General features: G+C 36.2%; 1 protein-coding gene across 13 annotated transcripts in view; it reads right to left on the bottom strand.

Annotated features, from left to right (window-relative positions):
• Positions 1–20,938, bottom strand: part of APC (APC regulator of WNT signaling pathway) — a 149,520-nt gene that overhangs the window by 31,855 nt on the left and 96,727 nt on the right. For 11 of the 13 annotated variants that reach the window (XM_043595387.1, XM_043595418.1, XM_043595451.1 and 8 more), the window contains 2 exons: positions 9,553–9,636; positions 615–719 (listed from right to left, as the gene is read on the bottom strand). In XM_043595387.1, coding sequence (XP_043451322.1) covers positions 615–719; positions 9,553–9,636 — 189 coding nt within the window. The remainder of the gene's footprint in view (positions 1–614; positions 720–9,552; positions 9,637–20,938) is intronic. The other 2 variants (XM_043595442.1, XM_043595484.1) reach the window with 1 other exon arrangement.

The following is a 20,938-nucleotide window of genomic DNA, read 5'->3' as shown; positions in this document are numbered from 1 at the left end:
CAAAAAAAATCAAGTTGACTTCCACAATTTTGCTAGCAATGATGTGATAATGGTTAAACATGACTAAGCTAGGTCTCTTTACTTTTTATGAGCATTAGTATCATTTTTTTCAATTATAAAATTTTGATTTCAGATTTATGTAATGTTAAGGTACAAAAGAAAAAAAGAATTATAACAAAGTCCTTATGATCATTTTTAAAAACATAAAAATGTCTTTGCAAATAATCCCTTTCAAAGAATGCCTTAGAGAAAGAGCAAATCTGTTCAATGCAAGCAATAACAACTAGGTCAAATCATATATATAAGCAAAATGCAGCTTAGCATTTATTTTTCAAAAAAACCCCTCTACTCATGCTAATCATTTCAGACTAAAACAGAAATACAGAATTTAGAGGTATAAAATATAGCTCTAAATTAGAAATTTTGAAACGTTATTGTTAGATGTAATAAAGAAAAATGATATAGCATTTTGGCACTGAATTCTTCTGGAGATATCCATTCAGGATTAAGGAAATCAATAAGATTTACAGATCATTCTGAGGACTATCTCACCCCATATTCCTTTAGAAATATTTAAATAGTTAATTAAAAAGAAAACCAATAAATTTCTTTACCTGACCACTACCAGGAGTTGCCATGTTGATTTCTGCCACTCCTTGACCTTCATTCTGCCGCTCAGCTTCATGTGAGCTGGCTTCATGCTTGCTCTGAGATGACCTCTGTTAATATGGAGTTAATATCATTACATGCAAAAATGGTGTTTGCTTTCTTAGCCCACAGCTTTTTTTCCTGTCCTGTATTAAAGCTCTGAATGTATCAATTATATAGGTTTACAAAAGCAAAGAACTGCACTTTATACTTCATAACCTCCAGCATGGTTGGCAGTCGACTATTTCAGCAGGAGGAAAGTGAAGTGTGTCCCTTGAGCATTAGAGCCGCACAAGACAAAGGATTTTCTGAGACTCACAGAAACACCATCCTCCACCAGCTGTGCTCACATCACTATCAGGGATATAACCCCACTAGAATAAATAAGTGTCTCTTCCACAAGGTCACATGGTTCTGGCATTCAATGTAGCTGTAAATATTAACAGTTAAACTATTACCTAAGCTTACAAATACCTTCCGTATAGGTATATTTATACACAGAATATATATACATCCTCTGCTAATAAAAGTCAGATGAAATCAATAAGCTCTTAAAATCTGATATGAATAAAACCAAAAACCTTTTTTAATGTAACCACCATCTGTTAGATGAAATGAAAATGACAGATTATATCCAGTAAAAGCAGTCATTTCAGGATAGATTATATCCAGTACACAGCAGTCACTCTGTAAAAATACCACTGCAGAATCAAATAAGTAAAATAATTTTTCCATTATTTTTCATAGCAACAATTACAAATGTGCTTGCTTGCTCTAGGAAAATGATACTCTAAAATAAAAATTACCCTTTAAGAAACTTGGCATATTTAATAGTGATAAATAAATTACAAAATGGCTTCCACTAAAATTTCTTTACATACCAAGCTTTCCTAAACCATTTAAAATGTGACTTAAAAGTTACTTTTCATGCAATATTTCCATCAATAAGCCAGCATGAGTTATATGTAGGCAAGAATGAGGAAGCCCCAATAATTCAGAAAAAGAATTGTATCATCTGAAAATCACACTAGAAAATTCAACAAATTCAACAAAAGTAGAGACATACACGAAGTCAATCGAGAGATAAAAATGAATCAAAAACCACTAAAAACACAAAGACTTTATATTAACATAATTAAAGATGTCAATGCAAAAGTAATTATTGAGCATCTGCTCTGTTACTTGTACTAGGTGCTGGAGACTACAGCGCTGGCAAAACCAGACATTGCTCTATGTGCTCAAGCTTATTGTCTCATCAGGGATACTATCAAATAATGAGAGAGCTAACAATAAAGTTAAAACTTTGACAAGCACACTGAAATAAAGAGTACAAAGTGCTGTGAGAATGTATAGCAGAGGGATATCACAAGGCCTGAGTTTGGGAAAGAGTCCTCTTAGGGAAGTACTGTCAGAACTGAGACCTAAAAAATAAACAGGAATTCTGGGAAAAGGGACAGGGTTAGAGGAAGGTTTTAGATAAAAAGATGACGGACCTAGAGTAGGAGGGGGCATGGTTTGTTCTAGTACATCAAAAAATCATGTGCAGAGAACAGAACAAAAAAAAGATAAAAACAATAAATCTTACTTTGTTGAATTTTAGTATAATTCTCATATGTCACTCCTGCCCTAACATAACCAATACTAGATTATTAATGGGAAAAGTTAATATAAACTGATCTTTTAAGGTAAAATTTTAATTTTAAATTTAAATGGCCTAAGTAGATAGGAAACATAGAGACCAGTTTGGAGGCTAATATATCAATGTGAGTGTGAGATGATGGTACCTGACACTAGGCAAGCAGTGTTAAAAAGAAGTAGAGACAGAGAGGTAAATCTGAAGAACTTGATATGATTGGATATGGACTAAAGGAAGAGATGTGGTGTCAAGAATAATTCCTTTGTTCCTTAGCTTACACAACTGAATAATAATGGTGTCATGTGCAGAGAAGGTAATAGTAAGGGCGTGAGGATTTTTTGGAGGAGGTAGAGGCATGGTAAGAAGGACTTAGGAGAAGATCATTAATTATGTTTTGGATATATTGGATTTTAGTATCTTTGAGACATCTTGGTGGAGATTCAGAGTAGGCAGACAGATTTAGGAGTCTGGAACTCAGGGCTAGAAAATGAATTTGAGAGCCAACAGTGTATAGAAGGTAAGTGAAGCTCTAAGCATTAATGAGATGGTCTAAGGGAGAGCTAATACAGACAAAAGAGAAGATTTAAGGAATGCCTATAATTAATGTCCAGATAAAAGAACATAGCCTATAAAAGCCAAAGAGGTGGGAAAACAGCAAAAAACAGTTGTCATAGATGCCAAGAGAAGAATATTTCAAGAAACAGGAAGTGTTAAATAATGTAGAAAATGTCAAGATTAAGATTGAAAATACCAATTTAATTAATAATACAGAATTCGCTGATGATCCATTTGGGAGTAGAGACTAGATTGGTGTATTTTAAGAGCGGATGGTGGGAAGAAAATACAGACTTGGAGTCTAGAAACACCTTTAGAGTGGGGAAGTGGGAAAAGACAATGAGGGAGAGAAGGGGACAGATGAAGGAAGACAGCTGCAGGGAGAGGCAGAATTGAGGAAGGTTCATTTTATATTATGAAGACCTGAGTCTTGACTTGAGGATGTTTAAATGTCAATGCAAAGGTACCACTGAAGAAGAAGATAAATGTGAGAAAAGAAGTAAGAGTAAGAAGTCCCTGAAAAGGCAGGGGTTGAAAATCCAAAGTACAAGAAGGAAGGTAGAATGCTTCCTGATAGGGAGGGCAGGCAGTTCTGATTTCTCTAGGAAGGAGGAGGTGGAATTATTAAAGGGAGGGAGATAAGTCATTTCCAAGAGAAGAATAGAGATGCACAGAAACACAGTAGTCCTGAAGGATTACCAGGCCCATTTGATGATGGTGAGGATGATGAATATGATAAAGTTAAAAAAAAGTCTAATGTTTACTATGCACTAATCACTTGGCATCTATTGATTCATTCATTTATTTTTTTTAAATTTTTTTTCAACGTTTATTTATTTTTGGGACAGAGAGAGACAGAGCATGAACGGGGGAGGGGTAGAGAGAGAGGGAGACACAGAATCGGAAACAGGCTCCAGGTTCTGAGCCATCAGCCCAGAGCCCGACGCGGGGCTCGAACTCACTGACCGTGAGATCGTGACCTGGCTGAAGTCGGACGCTTAACCGACTGCGCCACCCAGGCGCCCCTCTATTGATTCATTTAATCCTCATACCAGCTCTGTGACATAGGTATTATTATTATCCCCACTATACAGATAAAGAAACTGAGAAACAGATAATATAAGTATCTGGCTTTAGGTCACATACTCAGTAAATGGCAGAGCCAGAGTGGGGATCACAAGTCTGACTCCGGGGCCTAAACTAATATTTAACACTTACTATCTTTATTTTCTTTCCTTTTTCTTCTTTCCTTATTTGTTATTTACTTCCCTTTATTCTTTTACTGATCCTAGGCTACAGGCCTGCCTGCACTCTTTATCACTGTCCAAAGATACTGCTAACACTGAAGGTAAAGAAACTATTGCTGATTCTTATGAAAGAATAATCCTGGGGTGCCTGGATGGCTCGGGGGGTTAAGCATCCCCCTCTTAGTTTCGGCTTAGGTCATGGTCTCTCAGTTCGTGGGTTTGAGTCCCACATCAGGCACCATGATGACATTGTAGAGACTGCTTGGGATTCTCTCTCTCTCCCTCTTCCTCTGTCCTTGTCCCGCTTTTGCTCACTCTCTCTAAAAATAAACAAACTTAAAAAAAAAAAAAGAACAATCTAACTAGAGATCTCATTTCCAGCATTGCTGGACAACTTCCTCAAAGTTGTCTACCCTAGGGCTGAAAATATTAAAAAAAAAATTGTTGAGGTATTTATATACCACAACATACACCCATTTTAAACAATTTTTCTGTAAGCTTACCAAGCATCACCATAATCCAGTTTTAGAACACTCTCACCATTCTAATAAGATTCCTTGTGCTCACTTACAGTCAATCCTCATTCCCATTCATGTCTCTGGCTTATCCACTTTCTGTCTTTATAAATTTGCCTTTTCTAGACATTTTTTATAAATGAAATATATGGGCTTACATGTCTGGTTTCTTTTACTCAGCATGTTTTTTTTTTTTTTTAAAATTTTTTTTTTTCAACGTTTTTTATTTATTTTTGGGACAGAGCGAGACAGAGCATGAACGGGGGAGGGGCAGAGAGAGAGGGAGACACAGAATCGGAAACAGGCTCCAGGCTCTGAGCCATCAGCCCAGAGCCTGACGCGGGGCTCGAACTTCCGGACCGCGAGATCGTGACCTGGCTGAAGTCGGACGCTTAACCGACTGCGCCACCCAGGCGCCCCACTCAGCATGTTTTTGATGTTGATCCATGTTACAGTATGTATCACCAATTTACTCGTTTTTACAGCCAAACAGTACTCCATTGTAAGGATATACACATTGTGTTTATTTATTCACCAGTTGATAATACATTTGCACTGTTTCTACTCTGGGGCTATTATGAATAATACTGCTATATACATTCAAGTTAAAGTCTTTGTGTGGCCACATGTTTTCACTTTCTTGGACGGGTATACCTAGAAGTGGAATTGCTGGGTCACATGGTGACTTTATGTTTAATATTTTAAGTAACTGCCAAACTGTTTTCAAGTGGTTATACTATTTTACATTCTCAATAGCAATGTATGATGGCTTGTATTTATCCACATCCTTGCCAATGTTTATTACTGTCTTTATGATTATAGCCATACTAATGGGGTAAGGTGGGATATCACTCTAGTTTTGATCTGCACTTCCCTAATGACTAATGATGGTAAGCTTATTTTCATGTTTATCAGCCATTCCTGTATATTTTCTGGTGAAATGTCTATTCAAATCTTTTGCCCATTTTAAATTTGAGCTATCTCCCTATTAATGAGTTGTAAAAGTACTTTGCATAGGATTTTAATAAATATTTCTCACTGGCTATCTAGAGATTTTACAACCATGCTAAAATTCTCACAGCTCCTATCTTTTTGATCTCCCCAAACGTATTTGTTTGTCAGTAAATAACCCAACTGAAAAGATATACAAGAAAGTGGTAGCACTTGCTGTCTCACATATCTTTTTGTAACTTTTGAGATTTGAATCATGTGCAATAATTACATCACTTGAATTATGTACAGCATTTAAACCCTAAATCAGAGTTGTCAGCAGGTAGGACAAAGACAGTGCTGTAAGAAATATGCTTCATTGTAGAGAAATTATTTGACAGAAATCTTCTCTTTCCCTGTATACACTGAGTATGAACTAATTTATGAGTGTCCAAACCCTGGTTTTCTCCATTTTCCAGCTTCTCCCACTTATCTACATTAGCAAAACAACGACAATGGAATAAAAAAACTTCAAAAAGCAAAATTAAAAAAAAGATTTTGGTTCTTTCTTAAATGTGAGATGGCACCTTCCTTTAATGTACATTCACTGAACTAGTAGACTAAATGTAACCACTGTAGGCTATGACTGATATAATCATTTTCATAACAAAAGAAAGCAAGAGAGACTGGATCACAATGGTAGACAGTTGGACCCAAATCCAATGATATGAATAAAAAGTTTTGAACAAATCCAAACAACATGAACAAGTCCCCAACCTGTAATAAACTTATACTGATGCTGAAAAATAAGGATTGCAACTAACAAATGACAATTTTTTAGGGCTTTCCAGAAGCCAGAAAGTTGGAAATTTTGGAAATACAGGGAGGGAATATGTTATAGTGGGAAAATGATAACAAAAAGCTACTGTAGTAATATTAATAGCAAACAACGAAATTTAAGGTGAAGAGCATTAAATGTAATAAGGAGAGCTATTTCATACAAATAAAAAATTCAACCAACTAAAAAAACAAATGTGAATATTGATTTCAAAATATAAAAGAACTTGTTAGATGCAGACAAACAGTAATAATCAGAATATAAAAAGATGGAAGAAAAAAAATGTAACTAAAGAAGTGAGAAACTTGGCAGTGGAAACTCAAAGCAGAAAATGTCAGAAGAGAAAATATAAAATGCAGTGTTGCTCAATGAAAACAAAAGGCTGCCTCTTTAAAAATAATTTTAAAAATAGAGTGTAATAAGTTTAATCAAGGAAAAAAAAAAAAGATAAACTACACCATAAAGTCAAAGAGGTTATAACGACCAGAATACTACCATGTAACAATACTAGTGAAACTGAAAAAGGAGCAGAGACACCATTTTTTTTTCTAGTCTTTAAGAGCCAACACTGCAAAATGGACAACTTATTCCTTATACATATATTATTTGGTTTTCATTGGCTTAGGACAGCCAAGTTAAAACTGCTTTTAGGAGTAGGACTTAATTGTACTTGTACTTAAACTGCCTACTTAGCAAACACGTTTCTATATATTTCAAATTCGGATGTACTGAAGCCAAAGTTCCTATGATATTAAGAGTCAGGCATAAAGAAACAGGTCACTAGAAGATTGGAACTTTGGGTCAGACAAGTCTCCAGGGAGGAGGAAGAGGGGGACTGGAAATTGAGGTCAATCATATAGTCACCTATTTAATCAAGCATGTCTACATAATGAAACCCCAATAAAACTCTGGACACTGAAGCTCAGTGGAGCCTCCTGGCTGATGAACATACTGATGTGTGGGGGAATGATGTATCCAGACTCTATGGGAGCATGGAAGCTCTGCATTCTTTATCCCTCACTTGCCCCACATCTTGCCCTGTAAGTCTCCTCATTAGGCTGTTCCTGATCTGAATCCTCTAAAATAAAACTGTAATTGTATGTGTAGTATTTCCAATGAGTTCTGAGTCATTCCAGTGAATTACTGAACCTAGGCAGGTGTGGGAAGCCCCAATTTTGTAACCAGTTGGGCAGAAGTATGGGTAGCTTGGCATGTGAAGTGGGGTTATTTTTGTGAAGGACTCTACCATTAACCTGTATGTGTTATGTTAACTCTAGGTAGTAACTGTCAGAAGTGAATTGTACTGGAACATCCCCACTTAGGGTAGAATTTACAGGAAGGTGAGCAAAGTAAAGTGCAGTTTGCTTGGGGATGCCTGATACTTGCAGTTGGTGTCTGAAGTGATGGTAGTAGTCTTGGGAATGACTTTACCGTTAAATATGGGGTCTACACTCTGGGTAGTTTCAGAACTGAGTAGAATTATAGGACACCCAGTATGTCAGGGAACAGGTATTAGAACATAGCTGGAAATAATTTTCTTTCAGAAGTTTTAAGAAGTTGGTATTCTACGTCACAGCTTCTAGTGTTGCTGTTTATGTATCTAAAGACATTTATATTTTTGTTTGTATGTGTGAAGTTGTTTCCCTTTCTCCAGAATGTTTTAGGACTTTCTTTTTATTTCTAGTGAGATGAAATGGCACCATGATGTGCCTGCTGTGGGATTATTTTCATCTGTGGTGTTAGATATTGGAGAGACCATTTTATTTGGAAAACTATGCCCCCTAGTTCTGGGATATTTTAATTTACTTCTGTGATCATTTGCTCCCTCTAGCTCCTCCATTCTCTTTCTGGAACTCCTCTTTATTTGAATATTGAACCCTCCAGGAATGATTCTCTGATTTTCTCATCTTTTCTGTTTTTCATCTCATATCTTTCTGTTCTATTTTCCGGAAAATTTATCTTCTACTCTGAGTTTTCATTTCTGCTACCACAATTTTAATTCCTAAGAACTCTTTCCTGAATTCTTTGAATATTCCTTTTGTGTACCATGGTTTCTTTGCACTATGGATGCATTATCATTTATCTGAGAATATTAATGTTCGTTTTATGTTTTAAAGTGTTCTTCTTTCTGCATAGTCCATCCCTACTTCGGAATGGGCTACCTATGAAAAGGTTAAGTGAAGCTCTATACATGAGGGATAAAGACTGGCAACTACAGCTATTTTTTTGGGTGGTCCAACTGTGTCGTTTTATTGGGGAATCCTCCAATGTCAGTACATTTAGGTCTGTTTTCTTGGGTTAATCACATTTCTTAAAGAAGTTGCTTCTAGCACCTTGTCTGTATTATAAGCCTGGATTCAGTGAGGGTTTCAGCACTCAGTAGCTAAATTTTCACTCAATTCAGTTTTTAGCATGTAATTTCAGTTACACTGGGCTTACCCCTATCTGAAGATCTTTTCTTCTTTCTAGAATAAATCCTTCATCTTTTGCTGGGATTAGAAAGAACTCACCCGGCTACTGAGAGTTGAAGACAGGCTCTGGAGGTGCCACCTGCTTCTTAACCATTTTCAGTCATCCTCTCACTAAAATTTTAGTCACTTTTTTTAATCTTCACATCCAGAGGTAACTGTTTTGGAACTCCACAGTATAAAATGAGTTGCTTCATGACTTTCTATTGCTGACTTAGGGGTTAATTCACTGCCATATGCTAAAACAGTGCATTTATTTACCTGCTTTTCAGTTCCCCAAATTTTATGATGTTACCTCCCTTGTCTCTGCCTTTTTGATTTCATCCTTTTAGTGTCATTTTAATGAGGATTGTGGAGCAAGCATAAATAACTTTGTATGATGAATTTTAATCATGAGTTACATACAAGTTATAGCTTATTTACTAGTTGATAATAGCCAAATTAAGTCAGTTATCTGATTATATGTAATTTGATAACTGAAGTAAGGTATCTGTATTTATGGCTTGATAAATTTTAATTGCATAGGAGTTATTAAAAGATCAACATAGTCAAGGTTTTTGATAATTCATTTAATTTCATGAAAAAAACTTATGAAGTGTTCCATTCTCTAGAAGAACATCTATATTTCAATGTCACATTAATTATACATATTTTCTTTTCTTAGAATAATTACCTATTTTTATATCTGTAAATGAAAAAGAAACAATTTACCAACCTCTGCTTCTGTGGCTTGGGACTGTAAAAGCTGTCGTATACGAAGTATGTCCTTCTCTATTTGTTGAATTCTGGTTACTCTTCGCTAAAATAAAAAAGTGACCAAATTAGATCTAATTTTATTAAAAACATTAGTGTAAATAGTCATACCATGGCTATCATTTAGTAGCTCAGGGATATGCTACATCATTCTTCCATAAGCAGTTAGATAATGTGTACATAGTCACACACTGATGACATATGGGGCAGTTCAATTTTTTAATACATCTAACTTTACATGATAGATTTATTTAGGAAAATTGTACACATAAAGTCATGTATCAAATTACATGGCACATGTGGTATAAAAATTCATATTTAAGTTATTCTCAAAAAATAGTCCAAAGACAAAATTACACCTGAGTTTGATCTTTATATTTATCCAGATGCTAGTATAATGTAACAGATTTAAAGAAAGCATGGTATATGTGTTAAGGGAAAGAACATCTGATTTGTTTTTATAAATATTAGGGTTTAAACATTAGGACTAACCTTTCCCAGAGTTATTCCTATTATAAGTCAGATGTACCTTTCAGATATAGTTTTCCCAAATACCTTCTGCAGCTAAACATTATTTTTATTCCCAACACTAGGATCACAATGTTAGAAGCTTTGTGCTTTCCCACTATCCTAAGACCAGTAAATGAACACAAAGAATTTACTATAGATCAAACGACATGGAATTGAAACAATGTGGGAAAAGTGCTTTTTACAAAAAGCTAAATTTTGCTTTAATTTTTATGAACACAAGTGGAAGCGAGAAAAACCAAATCACTTGTATATGAAAACCTTGCAAAGTGAAATGATTTTTAATTACCTTCATGACAACAAACACATAGGTTTTAGAAAAAAGTACTGCCCAGCACCCGCTTGGCTGTGCTGAGCTGCAGCCTGACCCACTGAAGAAACTGCTGGCGTTGCCATCTCAAACCAGCCAGCCCCACCAAAGGCTGGCCAGCGAGCCCATCCCTTTTTTCCGACTTATAGCAAGTCTCCAGGATAGCTGCTTATGCCCACAGTGCACCTTCTCAGATCTGAGTGGACGCAAAAGAGTTGCCGATTGCACGGTCTGGGATCCCATGAAGAGAGGGATCCTTGGACAGCTCTTCGTCTCCTCTCTTCACCTGTCTCCACTCTGCCTCTCCTGGCCCCCAGCCTCACTGTGGCTCACACAGTATCCTAACCTGCTACTAATCACAGGGAAGAGTGTGGAGAAGAGTGAGGGTGGAAGTGAGGCTGGAGCAAGGGAGGGTAGAACCATTTGGGATTGGCATTCGAAACCCTGGCCAGGGCTGGGGTGAGGGTCAAAAGATTAGGGCCTAGTATGTCTTCACTGTCACTGGGAAGGTGGAGGTACCACTGTGAGGGTGATCCCTAGGGGCCTATAGGAGTCCCCTTCCCACCCTTTCTCTTGGCATCACTCCTGTCCCCCTCTCCCTGACTTGGTGCTCACATGTACCTCACTAGGGATTGCGACCAGGGTCTGGATGAGCTTGAGTTTGAATGAACTGAGTTTGTATTTCCAGCACCCTGGGTTTTTACATGTTCAGGCTTTTGTTTTGGTTTGTCACCCTTGATAAGGAAAGTGTATTAAAAAAAAAAAGAAAGAAACAAGTACTATCAATGTTGTATCATCTTCTGAAATAATTCTATAGTGACATCCTAATATTGAGGCATGAAAATTATGGGTAATTATTTTAATGGGCGAAAAACGTGTTAGAAGCTAGATGGAGTCATTTCTAAACTTTTTTTTTGTGTGTGTGCCCTATCAATAAACGATTCCTGAGCATGCATATCCCAACAGATAAATAATAAAAGTACTAAAATAGCTTTAGCTATCTATACTATAAAACTTACACTGATCTATTTAGTTTTATTTAAATACAGTATCCTTATGATTTTACTACACAGTAAAAACATTTATTGCCGCTATTATTTAATATTATGATAAATAACCACAGAAAAACTCAAAATTGTGCTCACCAAACAAAAAAACCCTCCCAAAACCAAATCCTTCCTTCCCTCCCTCTTCTCCTTTCCCTCATAACACTATAAGTATGCTGATACTCTATTGTAATTGTGAAAACAGTGAACTTAAGGTAAATAAATTTCTCTAACAAACCCTTCCTTATCTAAATATCATGAAAACATGGTGAAGGAAGGAAAAATGCCTATATTTTCAGTAGCTCTCTAAAGATACCACAGATATCAGTGGTTACCTCTACAACCATATGATAAACAATTTCTGGCTTTACATGAAACAACAAAACTATACACAATCAGCTTCAGAATACTGGTTTTCCTCTTTGTGCAACAAGCTCCCTGCCACCAATAAAATATTTTTTTAAATTTTTCATTAAGTTTTTAATTTTAGTCCCAGTAAACATACAGTGCTACATTAATTTCAGGTATAAAGTGATTCAACAATTCTACATACTGTTCAGTGCTCATCATGGTAAGTACAGTCCTTAATCCCAGTCATCTATTTCACCTGTCTCCCTGCCCACCTCCCCTCTGGTAACCATCAGTTTGTTCTCTATAGTTAAGAGTCTATTTCTTGGTTTGCTTCTCTATTTCTGCCCCCCACTTCATTAATTTGTTTTTCAAATTCCACATATGAGTGAAATCATATGGTATTTGTCTTTCCCTGATTTAGCATTATATTCTAGCTCCATCCATGTCATTACAAATGGCAAGATTTCATTCTTTTTTATGGCTAAATAATATTCCACTGCATATATACACCACTCTTCCTTACCCATTCATCAGTCAATGGACACTTGATCTGTCTCCATAATTTGACTATTATAAATAATGCTGCAACAAACACAGGGGTGCAGAGATCCTTTTGAATTAATGGTTTTGTATTCTTTGGGTAAATACTCAGTAGTGCAATTATTGGATTATATGGTAGTTCTATTTTTAACTTTTTGAGGAACCTTCATACTGTCTTTGACAGTGGCTGCACCAGTTTGCATTCCCAACAGCAGGGCATGAGTACTCCTTTTTCTCCACATCCTCACCAACAGTCCAGAGTCAGATGCTTAACTGATGGAGCCACTCAGGTGCCCCTTCTGCTCATTTTTTCATTGGATTTATTGTTTGGTTTTGGGTGTTGAGTTGTATAAGTTCTTTATATATTTGGATACTAACCCTTTATCATATGTCATTTGCAAATAATATTTTCCCATTTAGTCAGTTGTCTTCGTTTGTTGATTGTTTCCTTCACTATGAAGAAGCTTTTTATTTTGATGTGGTCCTAAGTTTACTTTTGCTTTTGGTTTCCTTGCCTCAGGGGACCTACCTAGAAAAAGTTGCTACGGTTGATGGCAGAGAAATTACTGCCTGCATTCCTTTCTAGGATTTTTATAGTTTCAGGTCTCACGTTTAGGTCTTTCATCCATTTTGATTTTAATTTTGTGGATGGTGTAAGAAAGTGGTCCGTTTCATTCTTCTGTATGTTGTCCAGTTTTCCCAACACTATTTGTTGAACAGACTGTCTTTTGTCTGTTGCATATTCTTTCCTGCTTTGTTGAAGATTAATTCACCATGTAACTGTGGATTCATTTCGGGCTTTTCTATTCTGTTCCACTGACCTATGTAGTTATTTTTGTGCCAGCACCATACTATTTTGATTACTACAGCTTTGTAATATAACTTGGAAGTCCAAATTGTGATGCCTCCAGCTTTGCTCTTTTTCAAGACTGTTTTGGCTATTTGTGTTCTTCTGTGGTTCCATACAAATTTTAGGATTATGTGTTCTAGTTCTGTAAACAATGCTATTGATATTTGGACAGGATTGCGTCAAATCTGTAGACTGCTTTGGTATGGATATTTTAACATTTGTTCTTCCAACCCATGAGCATGGAATGTCTTTCTATTTTTGTGACATCTTTCATTTCTTTCATCAGTGTTTTATAGTTTTCAGAGTATAGGTCTTTCACCTCCATGGTTAAGTTTATTCCTAGATATTTTATTATTTTTGGTGCAGTTATAAATGGGATTTTTTTCTTAATTTCTCTTTCTGTGGTTTATTATTAGTGTATAAAAATGCTATGGATTTCTATACAGTGATTTTGTATCCTGGGACATTACTGCATTCCTTTATCAATTCTAGTAGGTATTTTTGGTGGAGCCTTTAGGGTTTTCAATATAGTATCACGTCATATGCAAATAGTGAAAGTTTTACTTCTTTCTTACCAATACAGATGCCTTTTATTCCTTTTTCTTGTCTGAATGCTGTGGCTAGGACTTCCAGTATTATGTTGAATACAACTGAGAGTGGACATCCATGTCTTGTTCTTGACTTTAAGGGAAAATCTCTCAGTTTTTCTCCAATGAGGATGATGTTAGCTCTGGGTTTTTCATATATGGTCTTTGTTATGTTGAAGTATGTTCCCTCTAAATCTACTTTGTGGAGGGTTTTTATCATGAATGGATGTTTTATTATGTCAAATGCTTTTTCTGTGTCTACTGAAATGACCACATGTCTTTAATCCTCTTATTGATGCAATGTATCGTGTTGATTGACTTGTGAATATTGAGGAATCCTTGCATCCTGGAAATAAATCCCACTTGGTGGTGAATTTTTTTTTTTTAATGTATTGTTGGATCTGGTTTGCTAATATTATGTGAGGAATTCTGCATCTATGTTCATCAGAGATATTGGCCTGTAGTTTTTTTTCTAGTGTCTTTGTTTTTTTGGAGCAAGTAATGCATGTCTTGTAGAATGAATTTAGAAGTTTTCCTTCCTTTTCTATTTTTTGGAGTAGTTTGAGAAGAACAGGTATTAACTCTTCTTTAAATGCTTGGTAGAATTCTGCAGTGAAGCCATCTGGTCTGGGCTTTTGTTTGCTGGCAATCTTTTTGATTTTATTTCTGGTAATTGGTCTTTTCCAATTTTCCATTTTTTCCTATTCAATTTTGGAAAGTTACAGGTTTCTAGGAATTTATCCATTTCTTCTAAGTTGCCCAATTTGTTGGCATATGATTTTTCAAAATATTCCCATATAATCCTTTGTATTTTTGGTCAGTTATTTCTCCTCTTTCATTTCTGATTTTGAGACCTCTCTCTCTCTCTTTTTGATGAGTCTGGCTAACGGCTTATCAATTTTGTTGATCTTTTCAAAGAACCAGCTTCTGCTTTCGTTGACCTATTCTACTATTTTTTTTAAGCTTCTACTTCATTTATTTCTGCTCTAATCTTTATTATTTCTTTCTTCGGATTTTTTTTTTGTTGTTGTTGTTGTTCTTCTTTTTAGCTTCTTTAGGTGTAATGTTAGGTTGTTTACTTGAGATCTGTTGTCCTTCCTGAGGTAGGCGTGTATTGCTATAAAGTTTCCTTTTAGAATAGAATTCAAAAATTTTGGGGACCACCGTGTTTTCATTTTCATTTGTCTCCATGTATTTTCTGATTTCCTCTTTGACTTCTTGGTTGACTTCATTCATTACTTAGTAGCATGTTATTTAGCTTCCGGGTATTTGTTGTGTTTCCAGATTTTTTCTTGTGGTTCATTTCTAATTTCACAGTGTTGTGGTCACAAAAGATGCATGGATTGCCTTTGATCTTTCTGAATTTGTTGAGACTTGTTTTGTGGCCTAATATGTGATCTATTCTGGAAAATGTTCCATGTGCCCTCGAAAAGAATGTATATTTTGCTGTTTAAAAAAAATTTTTTTTCAACGTTTATTTATTTTTTTTGGGACAGAGAGAGACAGAGCATGAACGGGGGAGGGGCAGAGAGAGAGGGACACACAGAATCGGAAACAGGCTCCAGGCTCTGAGCCATCAGCCCAGAGCCTGACGCGGGGCTCGAACTCACGGACCACAAGATCGTGACCTGGCTGAAGTCGGACGCTTAACCGACTGCGCCACCCAGGCGCCCCTATTTTGCTGTTTTAAGATGCAATATTTTGCATGTATCTGTTAAATCCACCTGGTCCAAGTGTGTCATTCAAAGCCACTGTTTCATTTTGATTTTGTTTGGATGATCTGTGCATTGATGTTAAGTGGGGTGTTAAAGTCCTCTACCATTATTGTATTACTCTCTATTATTTCCTTATGTTTGTTACTAACTGCTTTAAATATTTGGGTGCTCTCATGTTGGATGCATAAATATTTACAACAGTTAGATCTCCTTGCATTGTCCCCTTAATGATCATATAGTATCCTTCTTTGGCTCTTGTTACAGTCTTTGTTTAAAAGTCTATTTGGTCAGATATAAATATTGCTACCTTGGCTTTCTTTTCACACCCATATGCATGATAAATGCTTTTCCATCCCTTCACTTTCAATCTGCATGTGCCTTCAGGTCTGAAATGAGTCTCTTGTAGGCAGCATATAGAGTCTTGTTTTATTTATTCATTCCATCACCTTATGTCTTTTGATTAGAGTGGTTAGTTCATTTACATTCAAAGTAATTATTGATAGTATATATTTATTGCCATTTTGTTACTTCTTTTATGGCTGTTTTTGTAGTTTTTCCCCATTTGTTTCTTCTCTTGCTCTTTTTTCTCAAGATTAGTTGGCTTTCTTTAGTGATATAGTTGGATTCCTCTATTTCTTGCATATTTATTACTTGTTTTTGATTTGTAGTTACCATTCAGCTTGTATGTAACATCTTCTGTATACAGCAGTCTATATTAGGATGATGGTCACTTAAGTTTGAACCCACTCCTTTCCTTTCTTCATTTTAGGTAGATGGTATCATACTTTACATGCTTTCATTTAGTGAGTCCCTTGACTGATTTTTATAGATATACTTATTTCTTTACTATTTCTGTGCTTCCTACTGTATTCCTTACTCTTGCTTATGGTCTTTCCTTTCCACTTGAAGAGTCTCCTTTAACTTTTCTTGTAGGGCTGGTTTAGTGGTCATGAATTCCTTTTTGTTTGGGAAACTCTTTACTTCTCCTATTCTGAATGATAGCCTTGCTGGATAGAGTATTCTTGGCTGCAGTTTGAATATATCATGCTTCTCCCTTCTGGCCAGCAAAGTTTGTGCTGAAAAATCAGCTAACAGCCTATAGAGTTTCCCTTATATGTAACTGCTTTCTTTTGCTGCTTTAAAAATTTTCTCTTTATCACTTTTTAAAACCATTTATATATTTGAGGTGGGGGGCAGAGAGAGAGAGGGAGAGAGAGAGAATCCCAAACAGGCTCCACACTCAATGCAAAGCCCAGTGTGGGGCTTGCTCTCAATACCGTGAGATCATGACCTGAGCTGAAATCCAGAGCTGGATGCTTAACCATGGAGCCACCCAGGCACCCCTCTTTATCACTACCTTTTGCCATCTTAATTACTATGTGTCTTGGTGTAGACCTTCTTGGACTGATTTTGTTGGGGGATCTCTATGCCTCCTGGATTTGGATTTCTGTTTCCTTCCCCAGATTCAGTAAGTTTTCAGTTATTATTTCTTCAAATAAATTTTTTTGCCTCCTTTTCTCCTTATGGGATCCCTATAATGAGAATATTATTATTCTTGATGATGTTGCTGAGTTCCCTAAGCTTATTCTCATTTTGCATAATATTTCTTTTCTCTCATGTGCTCAGCTTGGTCACTTCCCATTACTCTGTCCTCCAAGTTGCTTATTTGTTCTTGTGCTTCTACTACTTATTCCTCTAGTGTATTTTTAATTTCATTTATTGTGTTCATCTCTGATTGGGTCTTTCATATCTCATTAAGGGTCTCACTGATGTCCCCCACTCTTTTCTTAAGTCTAGTGAGTGTATTAATGATTGGTTCTTTGAATTCTCAGGCATATTGCATATCTCCGTTTTACTTAGGTCTCTTGTTGTGATTTTGTCCTTTTGTTTCATTTTGGACATAGTCCTCGGTCTCATTTTGTCTTACTCTCTATGTCTGTTTCTGTATGTTAGGAAAGACAGCTACATCTTCTGCATTTGAAAGTAATGGCCTTATGAAGAAGAGGTCCAGTAGTGCCCTGCTGTGCAGTGTCCCTAATTCACCAGAACCTGATGCTTCAGGAATGTCTCCTATGTGTGATGCATGTGCTCTGCTGCTGCAGCTGAGATGCTTTTTTCGTCTAGTGCACTAATCTGCAATGGCTGTCTTTGTCTTATTGTGGGCAGAATCTGGTTCCTGTGGTATTAGTGGACTAGTCCTCGTATGCCTTGGGCTTGGGTTGAGTCAGACCAGATGTGTGCTAGAGATACAGTAGCACCAAACTGCTGGGTGTTTTCCCTGTGTTGTCCTGAGAAGGTTCTGTTGGTGGGCAGGACCTGTAGTCAGAGCACTTGTCTGCCTCCGGTCCACTTCTGGGGCCTCCTTTGACTGGTATGTGTGGTTATCTTCCCCTTTTTCCAGGGTAGAAGTCACTTTGGAGTGGTGCTTGCCACCATAGGATCTGCCTGCACACTGCCAAGTCCATGGCACTGCCTTGCATGGGCTGTTGCCAAGACAGTATTGGAGAGGGCAGATCTCCTAAAGCACAGAGTTGGGGGGCAGTGCCCAGAGTGAAGCTGCCTGAGGAGCTCCATAGATGCAAAGCCCAGGGGTGGGGGATCCACCAGTAAAATCTTAAATTAAAAATTTTAATATTTAGAAGATGATAGGAGACTGTAACTAATATCTCTCTTGATTTCTGTATTGTCAATATGTCAGTAAATCTTGAAGTCAGTCTATGTCTTGATATCCACCGAGATAAAAGATTCCTTCCTTCCTTCCTTCCTTCCTTCCTTCCTTCCTTTCTTTCTTATTTTATTTATTTTGAGGGAGAAAGAGAGAGCAGGAACAGAGGACGGGCAGAATGAGAGAGGGAGAGCGAGATAATTCCAAGCAGGCTCTGTGTTATCAGTGCAGAGCCCAACAGGGGGTTCAAATTCACAAACTGTGAGATCATGACCTGAGCTGAGATCAAGCATCAGATGTTTAACTAAGCCACCCAGGTGCCCCAAGAAGTAGAGGATTTCTAGTAATACAACCCCTGTGTTTCTGTTTCTGAAAATGAAAATGGAAGAAGCCAGTAGTAGTTCTTTCTTTTTTTGTATGATATCCTCGAATATTTATGAAATTATGCTTACTAACAAGTACTTAACAATTCAAGGGTAGGTAGTTAGTATGACTTTCGAAAAACTGATTTTAAAAAATCATAACAGTAATAGAGTTCAAAACAGATTCAGGATAATTCTCAACAAATGAGTAATAGCAGGTAAATTCCTTAACTTGAGAAAGGGTAACTATCAAAAACTTTTGAGTACACAGTATCACTGCTTCTTATTCAAGGACGTATTAGAGTTCTTATGCAATATAAAGAGAAAAAAACTGAAAAGGACACACAAAATTATCATTATTTTGCAAACAATGTGACAGTTCATATGGAAAATGCAAGAAAAATGTAAGAAAGTCTTAAACTACTGAGACAATTTAATGAAAGAGTTCAAGAAGGTTGCTGGATAATTAAATTCCATTCATAACAGTAACAAAAACTACGTAATATCTAGGAATAAATTTTTAAAATGTATAAAATTTTTATAGAGAACACTACAAAACTTTATAACAAGAATAACACCTAAATGAATGGAGATATAAAATTAATAACACCTAATACATACTGCTCAGTGTTTAGCATGTTTAGCCAGACTTTAAGTGCTCTTACATGTATTAACTCAGTTAATTCTCACATTTCAGTTTTGCATTATACTTTATCAATGAGAAAACCGAGGCAGAGAATTTACCCAAAATCAGTGCAGGTAGGTAGCAGGTCTGGGATTAGAACCCAGGAGGTCTGGCTCCAGAGTCCATCCTTTTAACCAAGAACCAATCTTTGTATTGTAAAGATATGAATTCTCCTCAAATTAATTCATAAATTCAATGTGACTATAACAAAAAATGCACTAAGCATTTTTTCTTTGAATTAGACAGCAAGCTGATACGAAATTTCAGATGGAAGAGTAGTAAGATAGAATATAACTACATTTTTACAAAAATAGGACAACTCACTCTACCAGGTACCAAGATTTATAAAACAAATGTGGTATGAGTGCAGGCACAGAGAAATTAAAATAGATCAGTGGAACAGAATCTAGAAATATCCAGCAAATACAAACTTACCACATGCCAGAGATGGAATTCATTGGCAATCAATGGGGAACAGTGGAATATCAAATAAATAGGTAATTTTGTTAAAAACATAAATATGCATGTATGTATATGTATCTGCATATATGTTATATATAACTGACCATATAGTATTAATAAAAACCAACATATTATTTAATATGTAAGTTATATATTGAATAATTACACACATACATATAAAATCATATATACTTGTATTTATGTAAAATTAGATCCCTACCTCTAAAACACACATGATTATATTTTGGAGATGAATTAAAGACCTAATTGCAAAAATAAAACATTAGAACTATTAGAAATAATATGAAAGTAACTTTATGACTCCAGGATAGGAAAAGATGTACAAATAATTCACAGAAAGCACAAATATGGCAATATATAATTAATTAGCTCTATAACAAAAATTAAGTTTTGTTATCACAAATCTAAAACAGGTAATGGATTTTGCAGGGAGGAGATGTGGTGTATATTATCTGTAATAGATTGGTATCAAGAGGATATTAATACATCTCTCAAATATTTAAGAGTAAGACATTTAACATAATGGAAAATGGGAAAAAGATGAACAAGTAACAGAAAGAAAATCCACAGTCTAATAAATATATGAAAAGATATTCAACTTCAGTAGTATTCAAGAAAATATAAATTAAATAACAAGCTGATGTTTCATTGCCCACTTACTATTATAAAGCGTGACTCACAGAGACCTCTACTAGTAGAAATGTAAATCGATAAAATCATTTTGAGTGCAATTTGGCAAACACTAGTTCAAAACACTCATATGTTATGGCCGGCAATGCTGCTTTTAGGTATATATACTACAGAGCTGAAGTCAACAAATTAGGGCCTGTTAGCCATCTGTTTTTGGGAATTAAGTTTTACTGAAGCACAGCCATGCCTATTTGCTTACATACTAACATCTATGGTTGCTACAAAAGCAGAGTTGAGAAGCTGTGACAGAGATCATATGGCCCACAAAGAATGAGATATTTTTTAATTTTTTTTTTTCAATGTTTATTTATTTTTGGGACAGAGAGAGACAGAGCATGAACAAGGGAGGGGCAGAGATAGAGGGAGACACAGAATCGGAAACAGGCTCCAGGCTCCGAGCCATCAGCCCAGAGCCTGACCCGGGGCTCGAACTCACGGACCGCGAGATCATGACCTGGCTGAAGTCGGACGCTTAACCGACTGCGCCACCCAGGCGCCCCGAGATATTTTTTTTATGACCCTTTAAGAAAAAGTTT

This window comes from Prionailurus bengalensis, chromosome A1 (genome assembly GCF_016509475.1).
Source record: "Prionailurus bengalensis isolate Pbe53 chromosome A1, Fcat_Pben_1.1_paternal_pri, whole genome shotgun sequence".
Classification (NCBI taxonomy): domain Eukaryota; kingdom Metazoa; phylum Chordata; class Mammalia; order Carnivora; family Felidae; genus Prionailurus; species Prionailurus bengalensis.
Note: the sequence above shows the minus strand (reverse complement) of the source record. Positions and strands in the feature narration are given on the sequence as shown.